The sequence below is a fragment of the Onychomys torridus genome, chromosome 18 (assembly GCF_903995425.1).
Source record: "Onychomys torridus chromosome 18, mOncTor1.1, whole genome shotgun sequence".
NCBI lineage: Eukaryota > Metazoa > Chordata > Mammalia > Rodentia > Cricetidae > Onychomys > Onychomys torridus.
In genome coordinates this window covers 7,565,553-7,581,650 of record NC_050460.1, presented here as the reverse complement: position 1 = coordinate 7,581,650, position 16,098 = coordinate 7,565,553, and the positions used below count along the sequence as shown (strand labels likewise).

The window sequence follows — 16,098 nt, the reverse complement described above, 5'->3', positions numbered from 1 at the left end:
CGCCAAACCACGCCCCCGACGCCCCCTCCTCTCCGCCCGCACGGCGCCCCGCCCCCTGACGCCCCCCTCCTCGCCGTCGAGGGGAGGAGCTGGCCGTGGAGGGAAGGATCTGAAGAAGGATGGGGGACAGTGGCGGTCCCAGGGGATGTTGTGCCCGCCGCCTGGTTTGTCCTCCGGGACGCAGAAGAACCAAAGGGGCTCTCGGGATTCTGTGGCCCCTTAGGAACGATGGGCACTCTGGACCTACCTAGAGATCTGGACCGATAGTTTGCCCAGTGTTCTCCAAGTTGGTGGAGATAAGCTACCCAAAGTGTCCGGAGACGGACCAGCAAGGTGTCGCAGGCGTGCACAAATAAGACAACAGAGGGCATAGCCGTGGTGCCCTGCCGAACAGATGTAGCTAGGGAGGGGGAGGGGCGTGACTGCAGTCAGCTTTGGCACTGGACGAATCTGTACCCAAGGTAGAAAACACTGGGCTCTGAAAGCAGCAAAAGCTATTAAACAGACACTCATCCCAAGTCCATCTCCAGGCAGTCTGGGCTGTGTCAGGGCATGGCCAAATCTCCAGCTGTGGGGAGGCCCAGCACAGCCCTTGTTCCACGCACCCTCCACCCCCAGCGCCACCACCCCCACATTCTTTCTTTGTTGTGAAAGCAGCAAGGGGTGTGGGAGGCGGGTCAGGAGAAGTCAAGCTCTCAAGGATGGGCCCCAGCTGCTGACAGGCCTCCAGGATATGCAAGAGGGGATGGGTAGTGCCTTGTCCCCCTTCTAGCTCTGGAGGGCCCCCCAGGCCCGCTTAGACCTCCCTTCCCCCAAGCAGCTGGGAGGAGGGAAGGAAGCCACAGAGGGCCTCACAGGCAGGAGAAGTGGCGCCAGGACTCCAGGGTCCTGCCACATGGCCACCACATGTCCCTGACAACCCAGTCCACAGCACCTTCTCCTTGTAGGCCTCCTTCCCCATCCCCCAGATGCCTTCCTCCAGGCCCTGCTAAAGAGGGCACACGCACGCAGGGAGGAAACGGGAAAAGCCAAGGATCCAACAGTCCTGCTGCCCCATCTACCACCACCCTCACCGTCCATCAAGAGCCTAACACACCCCATACTTCAATCAAGACTCAAGCAGCAAAAGGTTACCTGATTCTTTTATTAAAGACTCATCGTGAAATACATGGACCTGAAGTGAGGCAGAGGGCAGGGATGAAAGAGGCTAGCCCCAAACCCTCTGACAGAAAAACCAGCAGCAGGCACATCCCGGAGATGCAACCTGCTTTCAGCCACCTTGGGGGTCTCAGTGAGCTACTCCAGAGGACTCCAAAGTAGAGAGGCTATCCTGAGGGCCCTTCCAAAGGGGCGGGCGTTCGTGAGGAAGGAGCCTAGACCCTAGAGGCTGTACTCTTCCCTTTAAACTGCCCTCCTTCATCTTCCCATTTGGGGTGGGAAGGACAGGAGCAAGGAGGAATGCTGGGGACCCAGCAGATGGAGTGGGGGTGTGGGAGCTGGTATCTGAATGTCAGCTGCTTGAAGAGAGGTCCATAGTGCTGGCACTGAAGCCCCGGGAAACCTGAAACAGATCGCACCAGCCACACCATGAGCACTCGGAGCTCCCAGTCTGCCTGTCCCACAGCCTCTCCGGACCTAGGATGCAGCCCCCAACCTCCACCAAAACTCTAGGGTTAGCTTAGCCAGTCTGCTGGAGGAGCCACCAGGCAGACCCAGGAACACTGGCTTGTACTGGTTATGAGCCAACACAAGAGGACGGGCACCGCACCTTACTAGCATTGCTGTTTTCTCAAAGAGAGATTTTTAATTCCTTACTAAGACCTCAAGGTACCTGCAACTCTACATCATTCTGGAATTATTCCTAATTCCAAAGTACCAGTTTGGAGGGCATCAGTGGCTGGTACTCTCCTGATGAACTTGCTACTTACTGTCTGGCCTAAGACTCACTCACTTGCTCAATCTCTCTTTCTCTCTGGTTTTTCTTTGATTTTTTTGAGACAGGGTTTCTCTGTGTAGCCCTGGCCAACCTGGAACTCCCTCTGTACACCAGGCTGGCCTCGAACTCACAGAGATCTGCCCTCCCGAGTGCTGGGATTAAAGGCGTGCGCCACCAGTGCCCAGCATCTGAAACTGTCCCTTGATGCCTAGCACCTCCAATACCACGCCATCAGCTGGACTCCCGAAGGGCTCCAGGCTCCCAGGCCACCTTCATCATGGGGACCCTTCCACCCTCCCTACTGCCCCTGGAGCCGCCCTCTGGGAATCCTTCCTTTCTCACCTGGAGTGGGGCTGCACTGGGTTGATTCAGGTAGTTCAGTGAGGCTGCTCGCTTCATGTTGCTGCTACAAGGGAGAAAGAGAGCCCTGAGGCCAGCCCATTGTCCCTCCGTGTAGGACACTTCTAGGCCATTTCTTCAGCACCAAGAGAAGCTGCAGGCAAGGGCTTGCCGGCCTGCTTTGTCACACCTCAACCGTGTCACGTACCTGGAAGGCCGAGGCTCAGTCCCTTGGAGCTTCCTCACCAGGAGTTCACTGCTTCTGCGAAACACATCCCGGATCTTGCCCAGAGAGCCACTCCTCTGCAGGGTGCCACTGCCATCCTATCAGGAAGAGAGGGGCAGTGGGGACAAAGCTGTGTGGCCTGGCTTCCCAGTCTACCCCTGCCATTTACTCTGCACATGCCCCCTGTCCCTGAGGCCCAGTGGCTGAGAACAAGAGCCCCGTCCAAAGCAGACTCCAGGGACAGACCTAACCGGTGGGGACAGCAGGACTAATACCCTGTACAAAGTTGGAGAAAGACAGCCTCAGAGCTTCTCGGCGCCCACAAGAAGGGACAGGGCAGCGGCACTGAGCAGACTTACCCCTGACCACTCCACAGCCACTGACGCGTCTTCACCCCCCTCGAATTTCACAGTGTCCCCAGGGCCCTCCTGAGTGGTCCTTCTCCCGTCACCTTCCCCGAGCAGCTCCGCCACCTTGGTTTGACTGATGGGGTCAGTACCCTGGAAGGAAGAGGAGGAGATGCTAGGAAGATGGCCGAGCCGGAAAAGCACCAGCTGCTCTTCCAGAGGACACAGATTCCGTTCCCAGCACCCACAGGGCAGCTCACCATGCCGGTAACTGCACAGCCAGGGATCCAGGGCCCTCTTCTGGCCTCTCTGAGCACTGCGTGAATGCAGTGTGCAGACGCACATGCAGGCAAAATACCCCCACACATAAAATAATAAAAACTTTAAAAGACAAAAAAGTAGAAGGAAGGTGCTAAGACTTCATAATCCTTAAAACTCAGGATGGGGCTTCCAGTCTCCCCCACCCCTTTTTTTTAAAGATTTATTTATATATTATGTATACAGAAGAGGGCGCCAGATCATTACAGATGGCTGTGAGCCACCATGTGGTTGCTGGGAATTGAACTCGGGACCTCTGGAAGAGCAATCAGTGCTCTTAACCTCTGAGCCATCTCTCCAGTCCCCAATCTTTTTCTATCAGCTACTGCAAGGACAGCATTTCCCCCTCCTTATGATGCCCTTTTCACAAATACTGGGCAGTATTTGCTTTGTGTGGTAGTAGTGCATCCTTACACAGACCAATGTGTAGCTATTTCCCAGAGTGAATGGGCAACTTACAAAGTCAGCTGAGATCTGTAACTGGAGGACTTCTGACTTGGGTCTCTCCTCAACCTCACCTGCTTCATCCCCACCACCCCAGTCAAGGGGAAGAGCTGCATTTCTACAGCTTTGCCCCTTGGAGCGGATCCATTTGTGCTGTTTTCTTTTCTATCATTTGTGCATATTTGAACACACTGTTGTAGGAGCAGTGATTGCCCTGACTGTTCCTCACACCATTCCCTCTGAGACAAAGTCTCACTGTACTTAGAGCTTGCCAATTGGCTGGACTGGCTGGCCAGCAAACCCCAGGGAGCCTCTTGTCTCTGCCTCCCCAGCTTAGGTCCCCCTGGTCAACTTCATTATTATTGTGTGTGATAGAGCATGAGGGAGAGGACACTCTGGAGTGACTTCTCTCCTTCCACGTGTACATGGGTTCCAGAGACAGAACTCAGCTCATCAGGATTGTGCGGCAAGCACTTTTACCCACTGGGCCAACTTACCAGTCCTGGGTTTTTCTGTTTGTTTTTTCAAGACAGGGTTTCTCTGTGTAGCAGCCCTGGCTGTCCTGGAACTCACTTGGTAGCCCAGGCTGGCCTCGAACTCACAGAGATCCGCCTGCCTCTGCTTCCCGAGTGCTGGGATTAAAGGCATGCTATAGCTGAAGCTAGCCTATAATTCATCATGTAGCCCAGGTTAGCTTCAAACTCACAGTAATAATTCTGCCTCAGTCTCCTGAATACTGGAATTACAAGCACAAGCCACTACACCAGCTGTGAAAGGGATCTTGACTCTGTATCATGACACAAAGGGCAAGTATGGAGTAAGGACGTCTTAAAAGACCACAGCTACAAGACTGCCTCTCCCTCTCAGCACGTGCACAAAAGCCCCAGCAGTCCCTTGTTCCCAGGCCCTTCCTTCTTGGACTTTTATTTTGGTTTGAGACAGGGTCTCTGTCTCTCTGTCTCTGTCTCTCTCTTTTTAAGGATTTTTTTTTAACTTTCCAGAGCTGAGGACCAAACCCAGGGCCTTGCGCTTGCTAGGCAAGCGCTCTACCACTGAGCTAAATCCCCAACCCCTTAAAGATTTATTTATTGGCTGGGTGTGGTGGTACATACCTTTAACCCCAACACTTGGAAAACAGAGGCAGGCAAACGAATCTTTGAGTTCAAGGCCAACCTGGTCTACAGTTCCAGGATAGCCAGGGCTACACAGAGAAACCCTCTGGGGGGAATTTATTCATTGTATTTTATGTGTATATGTATCTGCCTGTGTGATGTGCGTGCATCACATGCATGCTGGTACCCATAGAGGCCATAAGATGGCATTGGATCCTCTGGAACTTGAGTTACAGGCAATTGTGAGCTGCTTGATGTGGGTGCTGGGGACTGAACCTGGGTCCTGTGTACCATCAGCAAGTGCTCACAATTGCTGATATCCATCCCGGATACAGGATCTTCCTAAGGGACCATGGCCAGCCTGGAGCTCCGTTCTGCTTCAACCTCCCAGGTGCTGAGACTACAGACAGGCACCATTGCCTGTGCGGTGGGGCTTCTGACCTGCTTCCGGGGACGCAGGGCACATTCCTCCAAGGTCTCAGCTGCCTCCAGCTTTCCCTGGCGCCTGTACAGAGCCCCGAGGTTTCTCAGGGTAGTGTTCACTGTGGGGCTGCAGATAAGAGAAGGATTCAGAAATGGAGACGATGGCCCCGCAGCAGAGTGCCTGCCGAGCATGCACGGGCCCTGCATAAACCCTGAGCATCACAAAGACAGGGGACAGAGAGGTATAGGAAGGGGCAGAGGGAAGGCCAAGAAACAGAGGAGCACCCAGACCACCACTGACTCCTCCCGCTGACCCTGGGCAGTTCACCTGCTCACTTTGCAGGCCTTGTACCATCCTCCGTACTCTGCATAGGGTGTGCCGCTCTCACGGCGCCGGCTCTGGGGACGGAAGCACAAAGATGCTGGGAAGAGGTGGGCGCAGAGCTAAGGTGCAGACCTGGGTGGAAACGGTACTGTACACTGAGGGCTGGGGCGAGAAGTCAGCAGCTAAACTAACACGAGGATCAAGCCAGAGATGCTGGTAGCCTCCAGCTCCCAGGCTGAATCCCCTACTCACCTTGCTCATTTCCTCCCGCTCCTCAGCATGCATCCAGATAGGCTTGTGGTCATCTGAGGAGGATACATTGAGTGAGGGGGCAAGAGAACAGATCTGGACACTATGTGGGGAGCCAGAACCCACAGGCTGTCCCAACCAACCACATGTGGGCCACGATCTAGCCCCCTTCCCAGACCTTACCACTCACCATCCACAGATCCAAACTCCTGCACATGGGCACGGGTCAGGATCTCTTTGTACAGAGCCTCAGCCTCCGAGTACTTGCCCTGCTTTAGGTAACAGGAAGCCTAGAGACAGAAGAGAAACACAGGAGCAAGAAGCGGATGGGAACAGGTCTCAGCCAGACTTCTTGGTGTCTGTCCCTGAGACCCTCCTCATTCATCCTGGTACAGCTGAAGGTTAGCTACTCCCACCCAACTCCCAGGAGGATCAGGAGCCTCTGGCAGGACAGTGAAGCAGACTGTGTCCTCGAAGGCAGCCCTAGAGGGGCACAGAGTTGGCAAAGGAATGTGCCCCATTCTTATGCTTTCTGAATGCTTTCCCTCCCGCTTCCCCCACCTGGCTCTTCCTTCCTTACCAGGTTGTTCTTGGTCCGGGCGACGTTAGGGTTGTCTGGCCCTAGCTGGCTCTCATAGATGGCTAGTGCCCGCTGGTAATAGCGTTCCACCGCCTCGTACTTGCCCTGGTTTTGACACAGGAGGGCCAAGTTGTTCAGCTGCTTTGCCACATCCGGGTGGTCGGTGCCCAGGACCTGAGAAAGAGCAAAGGAACAAATGATTACAATTGTGTGCGTGCATGAGGAGCAGAAGGAAAAAAGGAAGAAGATGGTCAGAGGCCAGGGTGAAGGGCTGGCGAGGATGAGGAAGAGTGCGGGCACCTTTTCTCGGATCTCCAGTGCCCGCTGGCACAATGGCTCTGCCTCCTTGTATTTGCCCCTTTTGCCATACAGCACAGCCAGATTGTTGAGCGTGGCAGCTACCTGCAAAGGAAGGCCAACCCCATCACACACCAGTGCTGCAAGTCAATCCCCAGTTCTGCATGCAGCAGAATCCAAGGCAACAAGAGACAGACTCTAGGCAGGAAAGTGCTTGCTGCTAAGCCTGCAGACCTAAACTCATGGGGAACGAAGGGACCAACTCCAGTGAGCTGGCTTCCTCTGACCTCTGGATCTCTCTCTCTCTCTCTGTCTCTCTCTCTCCTTTAAAAAGGACACAGTCTACCACAGAGCCGGAGGCTGGGAAGGGAAACTACAAACAGAATGCCTGAAGCTCTATGAGGGTGAGGGTGTCGCCCTCTAGAGGGATTTCAAAACATTCCAGAGGTGATTTCTGGCTGCAGTACAGTGCTATTCGCAAAGGGAGGTGGAAAAGCTGTGGATACAGTGAGTGTGTGTGTGTGTGTGTGTGTGTGTGCATGTGTGTGTGTGTGTGTGTGTGTGTCTGTGTGTCTGTGTGTGTGTCTGTGTGTGCGTGTTGTATGACTCTGGTGACTCAGGAATGCCCTGCTGGACTGGTGAGCATGGGGCAGAAGGAGGTCAAGATCCCAGTGCTGCTGAGATGCTGCATCCCTGCCTAGCTAATGTGACATCACAGGAACCTGCTCTCACAAAGCCTCATTTCCAAAGACATTATTGCTCATTTCTCAACTATGACAACCCATCAAACGCTTGGCATTCTGTCCTTACTCAAGATCTTTCTCCTTTTAAAAAGCTCTTAATGAGGGGATGGAGAGATGGCTTAAAGGTTAAGAGCACTGGCAGCTCTTCCAGAGGTCCTGAGTTCAATTCCCAGCAACCACATGACTGCTCACAACCATCTATAAGGAGATCTGGTGCCTTCTTCTGGCCTGCAGGGATGCATGCAGGCATAGTAAATACATCTTAAAAATAAAATTTAAAAAAGCTCTTAATGAAGTATATGTGTGTCTATATGTGAGAATGTACATGCCATATGCTGACTGCTGTAAGCCACCTGCCGGGGGTGCTGGGAACTGAACTCCGGGTCATTGTGAGAGCAATGCGCTCTCTTAACTGTTGAGTCATCTCTCCAGCCTCCAACTCTCGCTTTTCAAAAAATCTTTTTCTGGTTTTTTGAGACACGGTTTCTCTGTGTAGCCCTGGTTGTCCTGGAACTTGTTCTGTAGACCAGGCTGGCCTTGAACTCACAGAGCTCCGCCTGCCTCTGCCTCCCGAGTGCTGGGATTAAGGTGTGCGTCACCACTCCTGGCTGGCTTTCACTTTTTGTCTTAGCACTCTTATATAATAAACCCAGCATCAGATTATTTTGTTATTTCTTCTAGCACAGGTGTACTCAGCTATTTATTCTACATTGTATTGTATGTATTATGTAATGAAAAATTATGTTCTGTCTCTTTTATTCATTGGAGTTACTTTTTAGTTCTGTTACCTTTTGGGGGGAATCATATGTACAGGTAGGATATTTAATTTTAAAGTTAATTTCAAGAAAAACATTTGTCATAAAAAGGGAGTCAAAGGTCTAGGGGTATTGACTCAGTGGCAGGCTGCTTCTCTAACCTCGGCAAGGCCCTGGGTTCAAGCCCTGGTTCCTACAGAAGCCTAGGGGAGGGCCAAGAGAAGGAACAAGAAGAGCAAATGTGGTCAGAGTGTGCTGTATGCGTGCACGAGGTGTGCCAACTAGGGCTGGAGCGACGACTCAGAGGCTCAGTGGAACTACACTCACTGTGAACATCCATATGTGGGGTCTGATGCCTTCTCTGGCCTCACAGGCACTGCACACACATGGTGCACAAATAGACATGCAAACTACCCATACACATAAAATTAAAATACAAGAAAAAGAGTATTTTGCAAGAAACTGTCATAATTAGACCTGTTATTTTGTACAATTACTAAACACTAATATAAACTCTAAGTAACAAAGAAGGAGTCACTGGGTCTTAGAGCACTGAGAAGCACTGAGTTCGCTGGACAAAGCCTGAAGGTTCTCAAGCCTCCTTTATAAGCAGCGGTAGTGAGTGCTCTGAGGGCAGCACACAGAGGGTTAAGTAAGAGGCCAAGACCACAGAGCAAGTGGGCTGGAAATACTGACGGCTGGGTGGTCCCGGCCCAGGGTGCTCTCCCGGATGCTGAGGGCATCATTCAGCAGGTGGGCAGCCTCCTTGTACTTATTCTGGTCCCTAGAAAGCAGCAAAAATGATGTGTTAGTACGCACTCTGTCCCCAGGCCATCTCCTTCCCTCTCTTCCTTTGAAAGGATTGAGGTACACTTAGAGATTTGGGACTCCCCTGAAGTCAGGAAGCCTGTTGGTGCAGGAATAAACCTTCATGACACACCAGGCTGCAGATCACTGCCATCCCCAGAGAAAGCCACAAACTGAATGACACACACACACAGAGTCTCCAGAGAGGCCAGAGAAACAAACAGCCGGAGAGATGAGTATTCTCTGAGGTCAAGGGTTTGGGATTGGAGAAAGCGAAGGTTCTAGCATGGGGGCCACACCCTTGCAGGAGTATCCTGCAGAGAGGAGAGGAGGCAGGATGTGAGCTGTCATAGAAATGGAGGAGAGTAGTGCTCACCGATACACCAAAGCCAGGATGTTGAGCATGGTAGCCACATCAGGGTGACCTCGGCCAGATGTGCGCTCTAGGTCCTCTAGTGCCTGCTTGCAGAGTGGCACAGCCACCTCATAGCGCCCCTGAGCGGCATACTGGATGACCAGGTTGTGCAGGGTCCGCAACCTTGCTGGGATCTCATATCCGCCCTGCTGGGCTGCTGTAGCACCCTGGCCACGGGACACTAACTCATCACAGAAAAAACAGGGCATTTCCTCAGAGGACTCCTCCTTTACCTTCACTGCCTGCCACTCCCCACTCCCATCCCACCCCTCCGCTGCCCACCCTTTGTCTCTATGCTGGCTCCCACCAGGCTCTTGAAGGAGACTGGACACCGCTGTCCTTTGACCCACACCCTTGCACTGTGCCCATCACAATCCTATTTATTCTCTCAGGAAGTTTACTCAAAAAGCATGTGTGGGGGTGCCCAGCAGAGCCAAATCATGCAGCTCCAGCCCAGGCTCATTCTCCACTAGACTGAGAACTTTCTGGTAGAACCATTACCTCTTTCATCTTGGTATTCCTAGCGCGTGACACACTTACTAACTACTGATGGGCATGGAAGAGGGGAGGAGCTAGACCTGGCCTGGGACCCAGCCAGTCCCCAAAAGAAGGGGAGAACATCTGTGGATGTGGAGACCCTATCAGAGTGGGCCACTGCTGTGGATATGGCTCTGTGTAAATAAAATTCTGATTGGCCAGTGGCCAGGCAGGAAGGACAGGCGGGACAAGAGAGAGTTCTGGGAGGTGGAAGGCTGAGGGGAGAGACACAGCCAACCGCCGCCATGACAAGGAAGATGTAAGGTACTGGTAAGCCACGAACCAAGTGACAAAGTATAGATTAACAGAAATGGGTTAATTTAAGATAAAAGAACTAGATAACAAGAAGCCTGCCACGGCCATACAGTTTATAAGTAATGTAAGCATCTGAGTGATTATTTTACATGTAGATTGTGGGACCCCAGGGGCTTGGTGGCACCTGGAGAGAAGATCTCCAACAACAAATGGCACCCAACATGGGGAAAGAGTTTCCACCTAAAACCTGACAAAAAAGATTCTAAAACAAAAATAAAAACAGCTTTCTAGTTGTCTCTCTCAAGTTAGCGGCAGCCTGCCGGTTTGAGCTACTATGGCGGGTTCCTGGCATGTACGTCTGACCTACAGTGTGGCGGAAATGAGAAATCTATAAGCTACACTTTACTCTGCTACATGATGGATTTAGCCTTTGCTAGTTAAAAAGAAAGAAAAAAAAAAGGTTTTTAAGCTTTGCACTGCTTTGATAAAACTTCTTCTGATAGTTTATGATACACATGGCTCCAGACCCAGAGCTGATGGTAAACTGTAACACTGCCATGTTGGGAAGCTAAGGTGGGCGGAGCCAACAGCCACAGCAGCATCACAAAAAAAAAAAAAAAAAAAATTGGGGGCTAGAGAGATGGCTCAGAGGTTAAGAGCACTGGCTGTTCTTCCAGAGGTCCTGAGTTCAATTCCCAGCAACCACATGTTAGCTCACAACCATCGATAACGAGATATGGTGCCCTCTTCTGTCCTACAGGCATACATGCAGGCAGAACATTATATACATAATAAATAAATAAATCTTTAAAAAAAAACAACCAGCATACTGTGTTCTTAAAAAAAAAAAAAATTGATCATAAAAGCTGTTAAGTTAAACAAATATGTAAATTTTAAAGGTACCTTGACCTCAAAATTTGGGTATAAGGATATATTACTTTAAAAAAGAGTCTCTGCTGTTGTTTCCACAGAAAGCCAGAGGCTATGGCTTTGTTCCAGATTAAGATACATCAGGTTTGATCAGCCAAGACCACCTAAAAGGTCTCCGATGACACTATGGCCCAGATAATCCAACATCCAAAATGGTTTCAAGACAACTGGCTCAGAGGTTTACTCTCACGGACTACTCCATAATCCTAAAATTTTCTTTATGTCCCCATAAGATACAGCGCCCCCCGCCCTCCAGATCTCCAACAACAGGCCACAGCCTCAAAGGTAGACTCACAGCCATTGCTGGAATCTTCCTCCTCCTCGTTGGGGAAGAGGTCATCCAGAGAATCCTTGGTGGCATCTCCTTCCTTCTCCTCCTGGAAGAGAAGGGACAGCATGCCAGACCCCAATGGTTCCTCTAAGCCACAAAGTCATCAATCGAAGGGGCAAAAAGAGACTGTTCCAGCCTCTGTCCCTGGAAAAGCGGCTGACGCAGCCATGCACGGGCCTCTTAGATGGAAAAAGCTCATGACTCTGCTCCTCACCCACAAAGTTCTCTTCCCAGCACCTTTCTTCTCAGCCTCCCTCTTCTAACACTCACTTGTGGTGATGATAGCCTTGGCCGATCCCTGTGCATTTACACTGATTATACGTCTCTCTTACTGACACGTACCCAAAGTGTCTAGCTCAGCCTTGGGCTCACCATCTCCCTTTGCTTAGAGTGGGCTTAGGGCCTGGCCCTTCCTATCTGATGCGCTTCCATAATAGAAAATGTGCTTTTCTCCATCAGGGATGGCAGCCTTACATGGAGACTTCAAACTCTCCTTACAAGCTCGACAGTTGTGTCCCAGCAAATTATCTCTTCACTGTCCCTGGGAATTCCTCCAGTCCAGAAAGCTCCTCTTTCCCCACAAAATCCAGCACAACTCTTAACCCATTTACATGAATTTGCCACCCTAACTGCTACCCAAGCCTGAACCCCACCTCCTGCCTGACCATGCCAGCCCTCAGGGACCTATCTCTATGGAATCCCCTTTGTGGGACTGGCCACATGCAGACTGCACACTTGCTGCTTGTGCAGTCACATCGTGTCCTCATGTACGAGACCAGCTCTCCACAGGCGTTATAAGCCTGAGAAGACAGGTACCTTTTCATACATCTCCTCCTCTGCACTCATAAGGCCCAGGGTACATAGACACCTGCTCAGTGGGGGGCTCAACCACACACGGTTTGAGAGAAAATTGTAAGGGAATCTCTGCATAAAGCGGGCTATGCTTTCCCTAACCGTAGCCCTTAGAATTCTGGGTCTGAGTTGTCTGACTGTTTATCTTGCTCCACATACTGTTAACTGGGAGAACAAGAGCTTCCGCCCCACTCTCTAGGGGAGTAGACATTCAATTAAAGTTGACAGCTATCAAGGCTGAAAATAAAAGTCTTCTAAAGAGGAACACGCCAGGCATTGAAGTTTCCTGTGGGATGATGGGGATGCTGCCCTGCCTGTGGTCCCGACAAACCCTGGTTGTGCAGCTCACCATGCTGTGCCCATCCTCATCATACTGGCGCAGCTGCCTCAAGAACTCCAGGTGTTTTTTTTCCTCCTCGAGCTGAGCCACGGCCTGCTCGCTACGCTGCAGCCGCTGCTGAGTGCCTGCCAGCTCATCTCGGAGCCACTGGTTCTCCTGGCACAGACGGCGGACTTGGGCCCGCAGCTTCTGCTTCTCCGACTCCACTGTGCTCAGGTGGCTGGCCAGAGCCAGCATCACCTAGGTGGGGACATCACATGAGCTACAGTCTTCTGGATAAGAGCATCCAGGGGACGGGCGGATTTCTGAGAGGTGGCCAGTCTGGGAGAGGCATCCAGGAAGCAACAGGCAGGAGTGAGTGGCAACAGCTCCACCATCAAAAGACACTTGGAGGGGCTGGGGCAGTGGTCCTCAACCTCCCTGACACTGCGACCCTTTAACACAGGTCCTCACGGTGTGGGGACCCCCAACATAAAATTATTTTGTTGCTACTTCATAACCCCTGTGAAAAGGTTGTCTGACCCCAAAACAGATCACGATCCACAGGTTGAGAACCACTGGGCTGGAGAGCTGGCTCAGTGATTAAGAGCACTGGCTGCTCTTCCTGAGGACCCGGGTTCAATTCCCAGCACCAACATGGTAGCTCACAACCACCTGTAACTCCAGCCCCAGGGGATCCAATGGCCTCCATGGGACCAGGCACACACGCAGAATACAAACAGACATGTAGACAAAACAGCTATATGCATAAAATAAATGGGTTAAGTTTTAAAAGGATACTCTGAACCCCCCTTCACCACGTCCCCTGTTTGCATTCATCAGATGTAAACCACAGTTCCCACCCAGATCACCACAGCCTCTCCCTGGTCTCTCTAGTTTCTGCCCTTACCCTCTCATCCACTCTCGGTCCAGAAGGCAGAGGATCTCAGACTGAGTCCATCACTCCTTAGAACATCTCAATAGCTCCCGTCTCTCTCAACGGGAAAGCAAAGACCCTAGGACAGCCTACCCGCGCCGCATGGTCCAGCCCCATCTCCAATGGCATCCCTCCTCCTCCCCAATTTTCTACTCTGTCTCCCCTCACACAGAAAGTCACACCAACCCGCCCCTTGCTAACCACTAACCTCGCCAGCCAGGCTCAAAGGAAGGTCTTCGCACTCACCGTCCCCGCTTGGGACCCTGCTTCTTCCTGGGCTTGCTCCCTCCCTCAGATCTTTGCTCAAATGTCACCCTGGGAGTGAGGTCTTTTGTAATCACTCTATATAAAGCTGCGTCCTCTCTTTCTCCTTCTCTCCTTTATTTTTATCTTGCTGTCTTTAGCAGTTATCACGGTAAATCATTTACTTATTTACCTGTGCCCTGTCTCTCCCAGCTATAATATCAGCTCCAAGACGGCAAAGAAGTGTACTGTTGTGTTCTGTGATGTGTCAGCAGCATTCCAAAGAGTTGGCACACAGTAGGCACTTAATAAATATTTAATGAATGAACAAATCCAAGTTTCTAGGACGAAGTGACCCCACCTTGCCTCAGGTGACTGACCCTCTCTGGGCTCTGACCACTTGGCATCACCCTGACTCTTACCTGGGCCTCACTGAGTCCCAGTTCAATGTTCTCCATAGACCGCCGCAGCTGCCGAGCCTTCTCATGCACCAGCCCTTCCTCATGGCCTCCCTGTTGCAGACACTCGATGGTGTGGGACAAGCTCTGCAGCACAGCCTGGTGTTCACTGTGTAGGGCCTCCAGCCCTTGGCTCACCAACCTGGTACTGCCCAGGATCTCCTCCTGGCTGAGCCGGTGTCCTGCAGGCTCATCCCGCTGCCCCAACACCAGGCCTGACATCCTGGCTGGGAGGGCTTGCCTGGCCTAGGGAGAAACCACAGAGTTCAGCTGGTAAAGATGACAGACACGCTGTTAGAGAGTGTCAGGGATCCAAATGAAGGGAAAAGGGTTTGGCAGACCCTGTCTGTGGCTGGGCTGACGAAAGAGAATGAGTAAGGATTCTATAGCACTAACCATAAAACTAAGGTGAGATATTAACTTGAATAAAGAGCTATAGAACAAACAGGTGTGCTTCGAATTCCAGGAATTCAGCACTTAGCAATTGGAGAGAGAGCATGGGTTAGGACAGAGAAGCTGGGGATCTGAAGCATTCCAGGGATCATTGAGGGAATTGGGAGAATGCAAAAGAAGCAGGGTTAAAGAGAGCAGAACCTGCAGAAAACAGTGCTCCAATAAAGGGGCAGGACCCAAGGTTAGAGAAGCGGGTCACACACACACACACACACACACACACACACACACACACACACACAAGCGCTCATTACAGGGCTTCGGAAGGCTGAAGGTCTTCAGGCTGCATCAGCAAAGGACCCAAGCCCACCATCTCCCAACCTAGTTAGCTCCTTTCCAACTAACCTTCAGGCCTCACTTGCCACCCCCCAGGATTCAGACTGTCTTCCTACTTCCACAAAACTCATCTTTGAAGTTTCCTTACCTGCGTACAGAGCAGAGCCCTTGGCTTCCGGCGGCTCCCAGGCCTGAGCCCGGAAGAAACTCTGAACTGCAGCTAAGGATTTAGAAAGATCTGCACTGCTCAAAGTCCAGAAGTCCGGCAGCCCCACCCCTTCTCTCTCACCACTTCAGAGCCACCCAGGACAAACACCCTCCCTCCTTCTGCCTACAGGTTCTTCGGAGACTAGGACTAATGACCTTTCTTCCATAACTCAGTCTCCTCATTCCAGGTCTGAGGAGTTACTTCCTCCCAATAAGGGAATGAAAGGCTGATTTAATCTGGGACCTGCGGGCAGGGGTGTGCCTGTGAAAGGCCGCGCAGGGAGACCTGCTTAGGCTTCCCACCTGGAATAATGCAATAGCCTCCTTTCACAGCTTTGTCTGCCATGATCACCTAACCGGTACCTTAGGGTGCCTCTCCAGCGCCTGATGGCTCAGGAAAGCATAGCAGATCTGATGAGCTGTGGGGTCCCGGGGAAAGGCTGGCTACCCTGGCCTGGGGCTGCAATTCAGGAGTGTCTACGGATGCTAACTTGCGCTGAGGCCCCAGGTGGAGCAGAGTGAGACAGGCAGGGGCTGAGGGGAGGAAGGGGTGAGTGAGGGCAGAGTCGCTGACCAAGACCCGACAGGGGACAAGCTCGAGGTCACAGAGTCAGGCGGTCCGGCAGGGGGCGGGGCAGGCTGTCCTACAGTCTGTCTGTCTGGATGCCGAGGGGCGGGGAAGAATCGTGGGGGGCGGAGTTTTTGAGTCAGTCTGGAGTTTTGTGAGGTTGGTCGGAAGTGGTTAATTCACTTGTCCCGGGGTGTGGGGATAAGAGTTGGTGCAATCTTAACCCTCAGCCCCAGGGGCACTCCCAAAGACTCACCTGCAGCCTGTTGGTCCGGCTGCCGCCTTGACGGGTACTGCCCCTTTAAATTCATCATGGCTGCCGCTCAAGGCAATTGTTTTGACGGCTCTGGGGGGCGGGGCCTGTCTTCCAGTCACGCGACCTCAGAGGCCGCCGATAATTGGCTGAGAACTCGTTC

General features: G+C 52.1%; 1 protein-coding gene across 3 annotated transcripts; it reads right to left on the bottom strand.

The window, feature by feature from the left end:
- Positions 1-1,124: 1,124 nt before the first annotated feature.
- Positions 1,125-16,011, bottom strand: Klc4 (kinesin light chain 4). 3 transcript variants are annotated; one of them, XM_036167922.1, is made up of 17 exons: positions 15,478-15,535; positions 15,056-15,127; positions 14,143-14,424; positions 12,571-12,801; positions 11,334-11,415; positions 9,278-9,497; positions 8,791-8,878; positions 6,600-6,701; positions 6,300-6,473; positions 5,910-6,009; positions 5,723-5,775; positions 5,474-5,544; positions 5,164-5,272; positions 2,861-3,001; positions 2,484-2,599; positions 2,279-2,342; positions 1,125-1,561 (listed from the first exon to the last, which is right to left on the bottom strand). In XM_036167922.1, exons 3-17 carry the CDS (start codon positions 14,398-14,400, stop codon positions 1,511-1,513), a joined length of 1,860 nt encoding a protein of 619 aa, XP_036023815.1. In that variant the 5' UTR covers positions 14,401-14,424; positions 15,056-15,127; positions 15,478-15,535; the 3' UTR covers positions 1,125-1,510. The 3 variants fall into 3 exon arrangements, with proteins under 3 accessions (XP_036023815.1, XP_036023813.1, XP_036023814.1); XM_036167920.1 differs by lacking the exons at positions 15,056-15,127; positions 15,478-15,535 and adding an exon at positions 15,939-16,011; XM_036167921.1 differs by having other exon boundaries at positions 2,279-2,339; positions 15,056-15,774.
- Between the last annotated feature and the right edge of the window lie 87 nt (positions 16,012-16,098).

Bases quoted from the DNA above. Each gene is read 5' to 3' on its own strand.
- Klc4 (XM_036167920.1), bottom strand. From the start codon at position 14,400: ATGTCAGGCCTGGTGTTGGGGCAGCGGGATGAGCCTGCAGGACACCGG. The intron at 2,343-2,483 runs GTACGTGACACG...TCTCCCTTGTAG, and splicing joins ACTGAGCCTCGGCCTTCCAG to CAGCAACATGAAGCGAGCAG. The intron at 1,562-2,278 runs GTGAGAAAGGAA...GATCTGTTTCAG, and splicing joins CCAGTGCAGCCCCACTCCAG to GTTTCCCGGGGCTTCAGTGC.